The sequence below is a fragment of the Falco cherrug genome, chromosome 4 (assembly GCF_023634085.1).
Source record: "Falco cherrug isolate bFalChe1 chromosome 4, bFalChe1.pri, whole genome shotgun sequence".
Taxonomy (NCBI): Eukaryota; Metazoa; Chordata; class Aves; order Falconiformes; family Falconidae; genus Falco; species Falco cherrug.
Window position 1 is genome coordinate 80801651 of NC_073700.1, and position 13849 is coordinate 80815499.

The 13849-nt window shown below is 41.7% G+C and overlaps 1 protein-coding gene across 2 annotated transcripts in view; it reads left to right on the plus strand.

Annotated features, from left to right (window-relative positions):
* The first annotated feature begins 420 nt into the window (after window positions 1–420).
* Window positions 421–13849, plus strand: part of SCIN (scinderin) — a 50850-nt gene continuing 37421 nt past the window's right edge. Inside the window, exons 1-3 of one of the 2 annotated variants that reach the window (XM_055709878.1) lie at window positions 421–535; window positions 5268–5422; window positions 6857–7018. In XM_055709878.1, the coding sequence (XP_055565853.1) occupies window positions 5321–5422; window positions 6857–7018 (264 nt within the window). In that variant the 5' untranslated portion in view covers window positions 421–535; window positions 5268–5320. Of the gene's footprint in view, window positions 536–762; window positions 984–5267; window positions 5423–6856; window positions 7019–13849 lie in introns of those variants that run through there. The other variant, XM_055709877.1, reaches the window with a different exon arrangement.

Consider the following 13849-nt stretch of genomic DNA (forward strand, 5'->3'; position numbering starts at 1 on the left):
GAGGACAGACAAGTAGAAAGTGCTAGAAGGTGGCTTTAAAACTTTTGGGTTGTTGTTGAGTGGTGCTGAAAAAACACTAGCACAACTCTTTCCATTTTCTGGGAAAGGGAAATTTATATAAAATCTGGGCTTCATCTGGAATCTTCAAAAGGATACAAGATTTTTTGCCCTATAAGGTTCCTGTCAATACTTGAAATTATTGGATGGAGAATGAGAGCTGTGCTCTGCCATTCGAATCTGGGGTAAAAAAAAAAAAAAAAAAAAAAAAAAAGCCCAGCAGCAAGTGCAAGCTATAGAAACTCTTTGTATTCTGATATGGGCAGCTTACAAAACCGAGGCAGATGTGGTAATCTATATAAGCAAGCGGCGCGGCACAGCACCGTAACACCCACGGGCACTGCATTAAGCCAGTTCTGCTTTGCTTTCCTGACTTTTTCTTTTTTTCTCCTCATTTTAGAATAGAGAAAAATTATCCATTTGCAGCAAGGGAGGCTGTAACACCTCCTCAAAGGCTTTGGCGCGCAGAAAGAAAAGGGTGAGTTTTGCAAGCGTCTTAAAACTAATAAAGAAACAAAACCTCAGCCAACCTGCCCCGGGGCCACCGGCGGAGCCGGGGAGGGATGCGCACCCCGCAGCCCTGCGGGGACCGGCCGCCCCCTCCCCGGCTCCCCCCGTAGCGCCGCCGGGCGGGGCCGGTCCCGCTCCGCCCGGGGGCCGGGCCCGGCGCTATAAAGGCGGTGCGGGGGAGCCAGATGCGCGGTTTCTGCGCTCCCTGCTGCGCGCTATGGCTCCCGACCGGCCCCCGCCGGCCTTCGCCGAGGCCGGGCAGCAGAGCGGGCTGCAGGTGTGGCGCGTCGAGCGGCTGGAGCTGGTGCTGGTGCCCCCCGGCCACCACGGCGACTTCTACGTGGGGGACGCCTACCTGGTGCTGCACACCGTCCGCCGCGGCGCCGCCGCCGCCTACCGCCTCCACTACTGGCTCGGTAGGCAGCGGGGCGGCGGGCAGCGCAGCTGCTAACAGCTGGGGGTCTGGCGCCTTCGCTGGGCTCCAGGGGGGCGGGAGCGGCCCATCTCAGAAGGGCTGCGGGTGGGAAGCTTCCGAGTTGAGGCACTTAATGCAGAAAGGAGGCTACAGCCTCTATCACCGCTTCTGGTGCTGCCGTGCTCGGGGGCTCCAGGGATGGGAAAGGGGGACGTGTCAGAAAGTGAACGTACACTCGCTTTGTGATGCTAGTTTGGAAAAGTGCTGAGGGGTTAAAGTCAGGTCTGGGCTGCATCCAGCTGAGATTTGTAGGCGAAATCCTGCTGTCGTTCGGGTGAAGAGTTTACTTACCTTTTTTTCCAACAGGATCAAAATTTCATCTCGTCCATCTCCCTGTGGCACTGTTGCACTGCTTTGCTTCCCGATGTTGTCTTTGTCACCTAGAGTAACTTTGCTTTCTGATTATACGGTATTGGAGGCAAAGACACCAGGTTTTCTGTAAAACTTCTCTTTAATAGTAGTTTGATAGCCTAATAAAGCCCCTCCTGAAGCAACTGGAATTGGGCTGATGGCTTTTGCCTTCAGCCTTGACCTGCGTGGTGTTTACAGCAAAATAAAAGTCTGACATAAGGATTGTTTTAGGTGACTTCTTCATCTTGTAAAGGTCTGTTAAGACTTACCTATCTGATCACCAAGTCACCCAGCCACTACAGTTGCTGTGTAGTTGCCTGAAATCTATTACTTTTTTCTTCTTTCACCATCAAGTTTATGTTTGTAGGCAATAATCTCGGTGAATCACATAAAGACAGGTTAGTGTATATTAATGTTAATGTGTTTGAGTTGCTGTGGTTCTCATTGTGCTTTTGAATGCATTGAAAAAGAATAGCAGATAAAGCTAGGATTATTTCTGCATAAATGTTTGAAGCTTGTTTAGTTTTGTATGTGTTGTGAGTTATCCAGCTGGCATGTGGGACAGTGTCTGTCTGACAAGAGCATAATCATAGATGGCAGTATAAATTAATTTCTGGCAGAAGTTCTTATGTCAGCAGTACTGCTAGTTAGTAGCAGGGTTTGGCTGTTTAGACCTTTGTTAATGAAGTTAGAACTAATTATGTAATAGTAAGGTATACTAGACACTTCCCAGGGAAAGGTGCAAGGACCCATCACAACTGGAAGTGAAGTCAAAATAGTGGCTGACATTTACACTGATTAAAACCTCGTTGCTGTTGGCTGAAGAGCTGTAGTTGTACATGCTGATGCACATCTTGTGCCAATGTGATATTCGGGTATTGAAAATAGCTTCAGGTAAACTGGGCACACATTGTTCTTGTGCAGCTGGCAGGTTGGCGGCAGGGTGGCTAACTACTGGGAAATCCCTTTCTGCTTGCAAGAGACTCTGGTAGTGGGATGGAGATACTCAAAAACTGCAGCAAGCTTCATAGCAAGAAGAGATCAGAACTTCACACAAAGTGTACGGGGAAGTACAGTCACACTTAAGGCAAAGAGTTTGAATCATTTTGGCATTTTTGTTAAACTGATTCTCACAGCTGTCACTTACACCAAACTTTTCCCTCATGTGTTAAGTCTATATAAGCTGTGGGCCAGGGTTATATATATATATATATAAAACCTCAGCAGGGTCTTTCTGAAGACGTCCTATAAGCCATCTTTCAACAGCTACAGCAGTCATTCGCAGTCAGACTTTGGGATGTAAAGAACTCTTGTGAAATAGGTGGAAACCCTGCAGACTTTGGGCTTAGATACTTACAAGGGCCTTGTCACTTGGTGACACAGTCCTACTCCTGCCTGTCAGCTATGTGGCAGGTGTTACTGTGTGGGCCTCATGGTGGCTTTGGGTCTGAATGAATTCTGACCTCACCAAAAAAGACCCCAAATCCAGAATAAAAGCAGAGCATTTAATTTTCCTTTTATATAGTGGCAAGCTTCCTCCTCATACCTTGCTTGGCTGTACCCAAGGGGTTAGAAGGAGGTTTAGATGATGAGAGGATGGTGTGTGACCTTGATGTCCTGACAGGCTTGTGCTGTGACTGGCATCCTAGGGTTAAAGTGACCAAACAGTTGTTCTATCAGCCTGAAGCTTCCTACCAAATATCTCACATATGGTGAAGGCTGCCCAGGTCAGGTAATTTCTGAACAACCTAACTCAGGTGTTGCAATGATGTCAGCCATGGCCAAGCAATCAATGTGGATCTGTGTTGTGGCAGCTGTATCCATTTTTAACTTTACCCAGAGATCCTGGCATGGTTGCCTACACTGGCACTTGAGGGATGTATTGGGAGCTGAACTACTAATCCTAAGGGAGCTGTTTTGTCTTGAAGCTATCACTAGTAGAAACAGCATGTACTAAGCCGGTATGAGGCTACTTGTGGGAGTAAGAATAGCTGTTACCCACTTAGTACCTTTACTAAAATCATGCGTGGTGTTTTTAACTATTTTTTAACCCTTGTCCGAGAAATTAAGTGATAAGACCTGTCCATGAGAACCAGGATCTGCGGCTTTTTTATAGCTGTTTGTGCCTCAGACTATAAAGTAAGTCTGGCTTTCATGAAAGCTTGAATAAGCTACACTTGGACTGATACTAATTTTTTTAAAACAGGATTTCACTGGGTATTTTACTGCATAGCAGCTGTGAGACTGCACCTGGTAGTGGTTCCTATCTCTAATACTGCTCCAGAACCACTTAACCCTGTTGCGTAATTGAAAGCAATGAATCTGAAGGATATAGTCCTTATAGATTTGAATAACCCTATTTAAAAAAAAAATTGACCCCCAAAACTTTACCACCAACATTAAGGTGGTACTCTGGTCTAAGAAAGCATATTGCCACCTAGCAAGATCTTCTGTCACTGAGTGATGGGGATTTTTTTCCAGAGGTTCTTGTGTTATGTCCTGCTTTTGCAATTTTTTTAAAACTTTTTTGGCCAGGCTTCATGCTTTTCTCTTCCCTATGCTTCCATTATTCTTGGTTTTCTTCCCTACTTTATCCTTGCTGCTTTCTGGAGGCTTCCATTGCACCTATGTCCCTACAAAAGCTGTGGTAGTGGCAGTGCTCCTGGGAGATGAACAGTTAGTGGGCAGTGAGGAGTTGTTGTCTGGCATTTGCACTGCTGGGTCATGAACAGGGCACTCACTCTCCTCAGCAGAGGAGCTAGGTCAGTGATGCCTTTCAGCATCCCTCTCCCCCCTCTCCTGTGCTATATTTTTTCTTAGTATCCTACTGGCAGGCTTCCTGTGACAACAATGACTCAGTATACCATGAGACAACACCAGCACCTCACTACACACTTCCCTTTCTTCCACACCCTGTGAGAGGGGTCTATGTCCAGACTGCCTCAGGCTCTGTGCTGTTTTTCCACTCGGTCACCTAGAAGCAAGGAAGTGGTTAATGTGAGTGAGAAGCGGCTCTTGAGAACTGTTGCTTGTATACCAGCTTCTTCCGATTATTTAGAAAGAAAAATAAAAACAAAATGGAAAACCTTGCTTTTCCTTACTCTTCAAAAGTTTGAGAAGCCCATTTTTGAGACTCGATCCTACTTGTATTCTTGAAACAATCAAAACCGCTGAAAATGTTCATCAAGAATGTATGGGCCCATGTTAAAAGTTTTGTTTTAACATACAGTCTGTGTTGCAGCAGGCCATCAACACACTAGGTAAGGAGGCTGTTTTGCCACAGCCTGGGGAAGAAGCTAATCTCTGAAAGGTACAAAGCAAAGAGTGACCTCATGAAGAAAATATCTGAGCCCCAAAGCTGCTTTTCTTTCTCCCAGCTGTACCAGGCAATCTAACAAAAAATACCTAAGCAGAATACCTTGCTTGCGTTACAGTGTCTAGAGGTCTGCTTTTGAATTATTTTGACTCAGTGGCTTGGCGAGTTGTTCTTAGCATAAATATACGGTTTACCATCTAATTGGTCCTTTGACATGACCTTCCTTTGTCTTTGCACTTCAATGCAAAGTCTAAAAATCATGTCTCTAGACACTTGCTGTATTAAACTAAATTAAAATATTCTCTTCTTAAAGCAGGCTGAGAGAAGACAAACTTTGCTATTTTTCACTTTTTTTTTTTTCTCTTATGAATGCAGCTCTACAAAATGTTGAGAAATGGTCTGGATGGTCATGCTCTTGGTGGCAAACAAGGTTATGATGTAGTGCTTTGTTGCAACGCACACCTGCTGAAGGCATGGCCTTATTGTCACAGGAACAATTTATCCAACAGAATTTGAAGTTCTATTAGTGCTTTATAGACATATTTCATCTTGTTTCAGGGAAGGAATGTACCCAGGATGAGAGCACAGCTGCAGCTATCTTTACTGTTCAAATGGATGACTATTTAGGAGGAAAGCCGGTGCAAAGTAGAGAAATTCAAGGACATGAGTCTACTGAGTTTGTGGGCTACTTCAAAGGAGGAATTAAATACAAGGTAAAAAGCCAGCTTTCAATATGTATTCTAAAAATATATGTAACACTGTCCCCAAGTAAAAGCAAGTATTTTGCTTTGTAAATGGAAAGTTTAAGAATTGTTTCTTAATACTTAGTGTTTTAGATCTGAACTACCCATCTTAAACTATAGGAATCCCAGTACTTGTACAGAAAACAGCAGCTTGTTTACTAGGGCCTCTTCTGATACCTGAAAACCTTTCCCAATTATTTTTTTTTTTCCCCAAAATCAAACTATCCTGACACTTCATACTTGCATGTCTAAGGGAGCTCACAGTAAGGACTCTCTGGGAGGTAGTAAATCTCACAGAAAGTCTTCCTGTCTTGTAGGCTGAATGATTTTGTTCAAATGCAGAAACTGATGTGCTAAAGTGGTTTTAAAAAATGAACACATTGGAAAAGACTAAAACATCACTGTAGTCTAAAAATGATGCTTTTGCAGTCCTACTGCAGGTGTTTTTTTTCTTTCAGGTAGTTAAAAAAAATCACCCTAATACTTTTCATGAAAATTATAGATTTTAAAAAGCTGTAGTGTCAGCTTCCTTGTTGTGTGACTTCCAGAAGATGAATCTTTGGAAGGAAATTTTTTGTGGCATCTGTGAGTGTTTTTTAAGAATGAAGCAATGTGTCTCCTGAGAATCTTGCCATAGTAGGAGCTCTGGGAGCAATCGCTCAGTCAGCGTTTTTTCCCATTATGTAGGTTTGTAACATTTTTTTTGTCATTTCAAGAGTCTGTTTCTATTCTAATCCAAGGTCTGGGTCTCTGGAGTAGTGGCGAATACTGCCTCAGAGGCAGTCAAGTGAGTTTAAAGGGAAAATTTATGCTTAAACTTACACTTTATAACTTGTAAATCAACAGTTTGGTCTTCCCCTGTTTAGTACTGTTTGCTACAGTGCCTCCTAAGCTGTAAACATGCCTTTCAAAAAATGACAGAGCTGCTGTGGAATTACCCCTCCCTCTGCATGTGACCAGGCACCAGAACCACGCAGACATCTGTGATTTAAGGAAGTTGGGAAAGCTTATGCAGGAGCTGCATATTCCTCTGCTTGTCCTCAGTCCTTATTTGACAACCACTGGCTTTTGTCCTAACAGTGTGGTTCAGTATTTCCTCATCCTCAGGATGATGCTGGAGAGGGCTGTAAATCCTGTGCTTTCCCTTTCCCCGTTCATCTGAAAACCCTTTGAAGCAGGGTGATGTCCACTCCCTCAGACAAAGGTTCGTACCAGAATTCAGCAGCAGCAGTGTTTCCCATGTCTTTCTGGTCTGTGGTCAGCACTGTTAAACTGCGTATCATTTTGGCTCACCTCTCACTGCATAAACTCTTTTGCCCTGCTAGCTCCTCATCTGTAGCAAAAAGGTAAGTTTGCAGATACCAAGCTGAAATAAAGCTTGCTGCTTTGTTTTGTTTTATTCAGGCAGGTGGTGTTGCCTCTGGATTTAATCATGTTGTAACTAACGATTTGAGTGCACGGAGGCTTCTGCATATCAAAGGCCGGAGAGTTGTAAGAGCTACAGAAGTTCCCCTGGCTTGGACCAGCTTCAACAAAGGAGATTGTTTCATTATTGACCTCGGAACTGTAAGTTTCACACAAAAGTAGGAGATGCAGCTTCCCTAAGGTCTGAATTATCCTCTAAAATGCACAACTGATTCTGTCACTCACACAAACTGACAGAAAGAATCTGCTTTAGAAAATCAGTTTGTGTCACAGCACTTTGAAGATTCAAAATGTCCCTAAGTGTTTTCTGAAATATGCACAGATTATCCTTCAGTAAACAGTTTTCTTTACCACTAGAATGCAGTGGGGTTTTTTTACTACTGATGTCTGAACCTTAAGCTGTTCACAGTAAGTCCTGTCTGACTTTGGCAGTATGTACCAGCTGAATGAGATTAATGCTAGGGTTCAGAGCAAGAGATTTGACCTTTATCTTAAGAGCATTTCTTTGTATTCATACAATTTTGATTGTGATGATTCACCTTAAATAGCTGCAAAAGCAGTTGTCATAATAAACTTGTCATATAATGTGTTAAAAAACTTCTTGAATATTTCAAGAGATCTCTTGAGAAGCAATCCCATATGTCAAGGCTTTCTGCTGAAAGCAAGTAGAGACAGTACAGAAGCATACAGACAGATAACAGAAGATAATTTTGCCTGCTTCAGGTGGCTTAAAAGTATAATGCTATGCGCTCAAGAGTTCATGCTAAGACATTTTGATACTAGAAGTAGCAGCTGGCAGCTGGCATGTAGTCCACACTAGTTAGATGCTAGTTATCAATTTGCAATTATTCCTGTGACTGATACGCTGACACATATAAAACGAAGAGCATATGAAAGAAAATAGTTTATCTGCAAGGCAGCATCTGCAGCTGGTATTATCTGTAGTGTTTCACAAGAAAGTGGTCAGCTACTTCAGCACGAGAAGAGTTCCCTGACCTGCTGAAGAAGGAGCTCTTCTGAACTCATGTTATACATCTGGCTTTTTCCTCTGAAAAGCATCCTGTCTGACAATTGAGGATATTGGTGTCAAGTAGCTATATGGATTGTGTCTAATTTTTTTTTATTATTATGCATAGCAGCCTTCAGATGGAATACCAACCAGTGTTTTCTTAACATTATCCCGTTCCTTGTATGGCAGCGTGGTCTAACAGTCTGAAACAGTCAAGTGATCAGTATCCAAGTTATCTCAGTGTCACTTTGCACAGAAGACTCAGATCGCCTATTCCCTTTCAGAGTTAACCCATGAGAAATGGGAAAGTTGGAATTAAATATCAATCAAAAATGCTGCTTTTGCAGTCAGGCTGTCACAGGGCTTGAGTTTTCTGGAGTTAACATCACATAGACACCTTGTAGGACTGGGTGTAGTCCATAAATTCCACTTGTCCTGACCCTTACTGTGCTACACTTATCAGTTCACCTAAAGTAATTACTCTGGTCACACTGCAGACATGGCAATGACACTGCTAACACCACCACTATATATCCATAGTGCATATTATGTGTGTAGCTTGGGAATGCTTCATTTTGATGAGATTTGTTGAGAGAAGAGCACTGTCACTGAGCAATTTAAATGTAATATGGCTTTAGAGTCTTGGTTTCTAATACTGAACATACATTGAGTTTGTTTTTTTTTTAGTATAACATCACCGTGGTTTCTGATTCCCTGTTTGACAAGACAGAGGTCAAGCAGCAATACAGCCATGTGCCTTTGTAGTAGGAAGTTTGTAGGAAAAAAGATTAGGTGGGAACAGTATCTAGATCTCTTTTTAACTATGCTGTGGGAAATGTCAGTCAAATCACATGACTAACAACAATTCTTGTTCTTGCTGTGTCAGTTGTATGAGAGGCATGGGTGTTCTTGGGTGTATTAACAAGTTAAGGAAAATAGTGTTGCAGCATCCAGACATTCAAAGTAATTGTATCGTAAGTTTTTATATATAAACCAGAGCTTCCTTGTGGGAGGTGTGTGACGTACAAACCTTCATCTTGAAGTAAGTCCAGTGGAGTACCTATAGGGAAATAGGTGGGGCAGAAAATACACTGTCACAGTGGAAATCTTGAGCAAGTTTTAGGAGAACTGTATTTCAAGCTGAAATAACTGTATTTCAGGTTGAAGTTTTCTGTGACGAGAGGCCCATTGTGAATGGGTGAGTCTTTACAGGAGCTCTTAATTGAATTTTAGAGTCCTCTAAAAAAAAAAAAAAAGGATTTTAGCTCAAGTAGATTCCTTTACTTAGTAATTGAAATTAAAAGAATCTTAAATAGTGCAACTCTTGAGTCTTGGGGTTTATTACAGGGCAGTGCTGAATCATTGCCTGAGAATAATGAGCAGTAATTGCATAAAATGAGTTTATGGTCAGTGCTTTTAATAACAAATTATTGTAGCATGTCAAATAAGATCAATTTCCAAGACTTACTTTCCCCAGTCTTTCAGCTAACCAGAAGGATGGTCTCCATGGCACTGCAAAACTGCTTGTGCAGTCCATTTCCTTTTACATTTTATCAAGCCACTTATATAATGAAAAATAACTTCAGTTTTCCCATTGAGCTCAATTAGTGCAGTGTTTTTAAACCTGTGGTTTGAACAGGTAAGGGAAAATTAAGAAAGATAATAATGACCAGGAATAAAATAATTATTGGTTGTTAAGGTTTCCCTCCTGGTGATAATTTCTGAAGTAAAAAGCATGTCTGCATTTCCAGTTAGGCTCACACATTTACAGTTCAGGTTCTGATGGTTACCTTGTACCTTGATATGTTACTAAACCACACTCACAGCCCTTCCAATATCCTGCCCAGGTCTTATCTTGCCTCCTTTGAACTCTGTAGGGTAGAACAGGAAAAAGCTGCAGAAAGCAGAGGAAACACTTATTTTTGATATAAAGGGAGTCATTAGCTGTGGGTAATGTGTAAAGACCTTTTATTCAGTCTTCTGTAAGATGTGAGTGCTGTGACCACCAGGCTGATGTTCCACTGCAGTGAGTGATCCTGTAGGGTGCCTGGCATGCCAGACCCTGAACTATGATTACTGTGTCTTTTTCCTACAAGGGATTTCCTTGACACCTCCTTGATGAACCTTAGAATCTCCCTGTAAGGGAGCCTTTGTGACAGGGCAGGCAAGTACAAGGCAGTTGCTGTGAAGGTATTGTACCGGCCTGTAGTGAAGCATACCTTACCTTGTCAGATGCTGCTTAGCATGTCCTGTCCTGGCACAGCTGTGCTTAAGTCCTCCCAGAAGCTGTTGTCTTCTGCCATACTTCTCATCCCATCCTTTTAGCTATGCTGAGCTGTTCCTGGTGTCACACCTGAGGGGCACCAGGATGAACTTGATGGTTCTTGGTGGCTGTAAACTGCCTGGCCTTGCTCTGTGCTGTCCCCTTTACCTCCAGATGCAGCTCTTCCTGCATCACCCCATCCTCCAGCCACCTCCCCTTAGCCATGTCCCTCTTTCTTCCTCCGTCACAAAGACAAATGCTCAAAACAGCAAGGAGCATGAGAGGGCATGGAAAATGACTGTGGAAGGGAAGGAAAAAGATTAATCATTGTGCCATTCAGTGAATAAACCCACTGTTTCCTAGGCTATTTTAGTATTATCCGGATGTATATGTTAATACAGCTTATATATGCATATTACTGATAAGATGTGCCAAATAATCTCTTGTCAATTTTCTTAGTGATTTGTTTAGAGTGGGAAGGAAATTTGTCACTATTGTGAAGTTCACTGCACATACATTAGTGCATAGTGGTGATGTACAAGATGTGAATGTTGAGACATGTTGATAATTTGGGTAGTTATCAAAAGATGGAGCAGGAGTAATGGGAGTAGCAGTACAATAAAATAACATGAAGTGACCTGATTTTACTGAAAGCTTCTTAACTCCTTTGGGAAGCTTGGTTGTATGAAGGCTGTCTGAAGTTGTATCCTGAGTGACCAGCAAAAAATTCTTTGTGCATTTGTTCAGATAGAGCTTTCTAAAATGTAAGACTTGATTGTCTCAGGCTGATTGCCCTCCTGATGGGAGGCAGCAGCAGTTCTATGAGCCAAGTGACTGCAGAGAGCAGGGAGAGGGTTGCATATCACTCAGCCTCCGGGAAGAAATACAGAGACAGTTGTGAGCAGGGAGAGGGCTGCATATCACTCGGCCTCCTGAAAGAAATAAGGAGACAGTTGTTAAAATAAGGGGGCAGGGGAGGGGACGGACACGGACAAGTGTGATAAGATCCAAGAAGTTCTGAGCTTGGGCCTGACTGAGGCTGGAAAGCTGTGTCAGTACAATCAAAGTTCTGCTAACGAAAGGTTACTCTTCTTCCCAAAGGAAGAATGCAGATGGTGAAGGGATAACTGTATTGCAAGTTAAATGAAGGCTAAAAGTAAACTGCACTGTTGTCCATTCTTCCCATTCCTATAGTGGTGTTTAGAAACTGATTTATAAACAGCCAAGAGGTTGCTGGTTTGAAATTTAAGAGCCTATGGTGTGCTTAAAAACTTGTGCTCTCCAGCAATCAATGTATTTACTTCTCAAGAGCTCCATGAATCACAAGTAAAAATTATGATGTTAGAACTTGAAAGTATGAGACTGAAAAAAGCTGTTGTGATCATGTATCTGTCAGTATGCTCCTGCTTGAACTCTTGACATAATAGGTATGTCAAAAGGAAAAAGATTTCTGTCTTGCACAAAGACAGTAGAAAAAATACATTAAGCAAATGGCTGGATTTTTTGACAGCTACTTTTCAGGAAAAAGTTAACTTGCTACAGATTATATTTACAAAAAGAAAATTAACTTCTGCTTTTTAACAGTAAAAGATTTAGAGGACAGATACTTGCTTTATGATTATGACTATGGGGTATGATTCAGCATCACATTGCAACCATAAGCACAGTTGTAGATTTACTTGCTTCTGTAATCTCCCTTCCTTCTTGCCTGCACTAGCTCTTCTAGGTGGCTTTGCTTCTCTTCCTTTAGAGAAACCAGATCACAATCAGCATATTGTTTTAATAAAGTCACTCTTCGGTTATAAGCAGGACTGGAAGAGTAGATTCTTGTATGTTGGAGTTTATCACTGTTAGTTTCTCTTTCTAGTTGCTTTCCCTGGCACTAACAACTGTGACCAGTCATGTTGTTTTCCCATGTTTTTCATTCACCTGTTTCTTCTACAACTAACCTCTTCCCCAGTTTTCCCCAGCTGAGAGCTAACTGTGCTTGTGTTATAGCAGGGAGCTGCCAAACAAGTAGCAGAGCTTGAACTAAACTGCTCTCGTTCTTTATTAACTTTATGGACTCAACAACTTACACTGTGCATAATAAATCCACATTTATCTTCGTAAGCAAGCATCTCATTTTTCTGTGAGTCTGTGAACCAGTTATTTTTACAGCTCCAGCAGTGTAACCTCTAGCAGCCTGGATTTTGTTAAAGTCATCAGATGGAGAAAAATAAATTTTAAGTCTTTTTCCCACTCCCCTTCTGTTAGTATTCAAGTTACGTCGTTTTCTGTCATACTTATAGACTGGAAGGCTTCCCCTCACCCCCACTTCTAAGCAGAAAAATGGTTGAAACAGACACTATCATTAAAGCTTCAGGGGGACAGGACATTTGTGCACAAAGATTTGGTTAGGGTGGTTTTCTTCCAGATGCTGTAGGAAATGCGTATGTCTTGCTGCTTGAGCTGCTGTTATTTGGAATGAGTATCCTGCTGGTACTCACTCGCCCTTCAATGCACTGTGGTATAGCAACAGCAAAACAGGTGTGAGAAGAAAAATTATTGTAGTAAATGTATGGCTGTTATACCTCCAACTTACTTTTATTCTCACAATTTATTCCAGTTGAATCAAATGGAAGACTCCAAGACTGGTTAAAAGACACTATTGTAATTGTATCAGTGCCAGGCTCATGGTGGCCTCAGCAGCATTCTGGCTGAATGAATTCAGAATATGTTTTGAACTATCAAAACTCTGTAACTTTCAATGGTTCACTGTATTACAGTTTCAGCAAATGTAAAAGTCAGATTTGATGAATATGTGAGATTATTTTATTTTTCCCCCACCTGTATCAAGAACTCAACAGTCAAGATGGGAGGGGAAAAAAACATTGACTAATTTAAGGAGAAAAATGTCTCCAGAAGCCTGTTCAATCCAAACATTCTTCTTAATATATATGTCACTTCCTTAAAAAAAAAAAAAAAAATATTACAAATTATGTACTGACATTCAGTCACAAAAGTGACTGTATCCTAGTCACTTTTATTCAGTTTTACTGTTCATTTATTTTCCCTACCATCTGGAGTTTTTCTTGATTTAGCACACCTTTTTTTTTTTTTTTTTTTTTAACTTAAAAAAAAATCTCCACACTCTTGCTTTAGGGATGTCCCTTTTATTTCCAAAACTTTCTGTTTGAAGTACAAACACCAAGGTAGTGTGCATTTGTTTTACAAACACCTTTACTGAGAACTGAAAGTATTGGAAGCACTTCTGTTGTTTGCAGTTCATATAAATACTTTTTTCCAAGTCTATTTGTACTGGCATTTTCCCTTTAAATCTTAACTTTAAGCGACTAGACTTCAACAAAGAACATTTTCAGCTAAACTGAACTCTTGCCTTATAAGAACCAATGTTTATTAATGACCATGAAGAGAATGAATGGGGTCTCAGCTGAGTGCATGTCAATTAATTGATGGTACCATAAGATATGTATAAAAGCTTTGCCACTATTTGTGCATGTTCACTCTGCCTCTGTTTTTGCTAGGTGGTTTTCTGCTTCCCTCAAGAAGTGGTATCTTGGGTTTACTGACTTGCGAGCACTGGGAGCACAGGCTGCTTTGGGCACTCCTGCATCACAGCTCCTCTCCTCCTGAGCTGCCTTTCTTTACAGGCCGCATAAGCCTTTCTTCTACCTACCTACTACGAAACCACTACAGT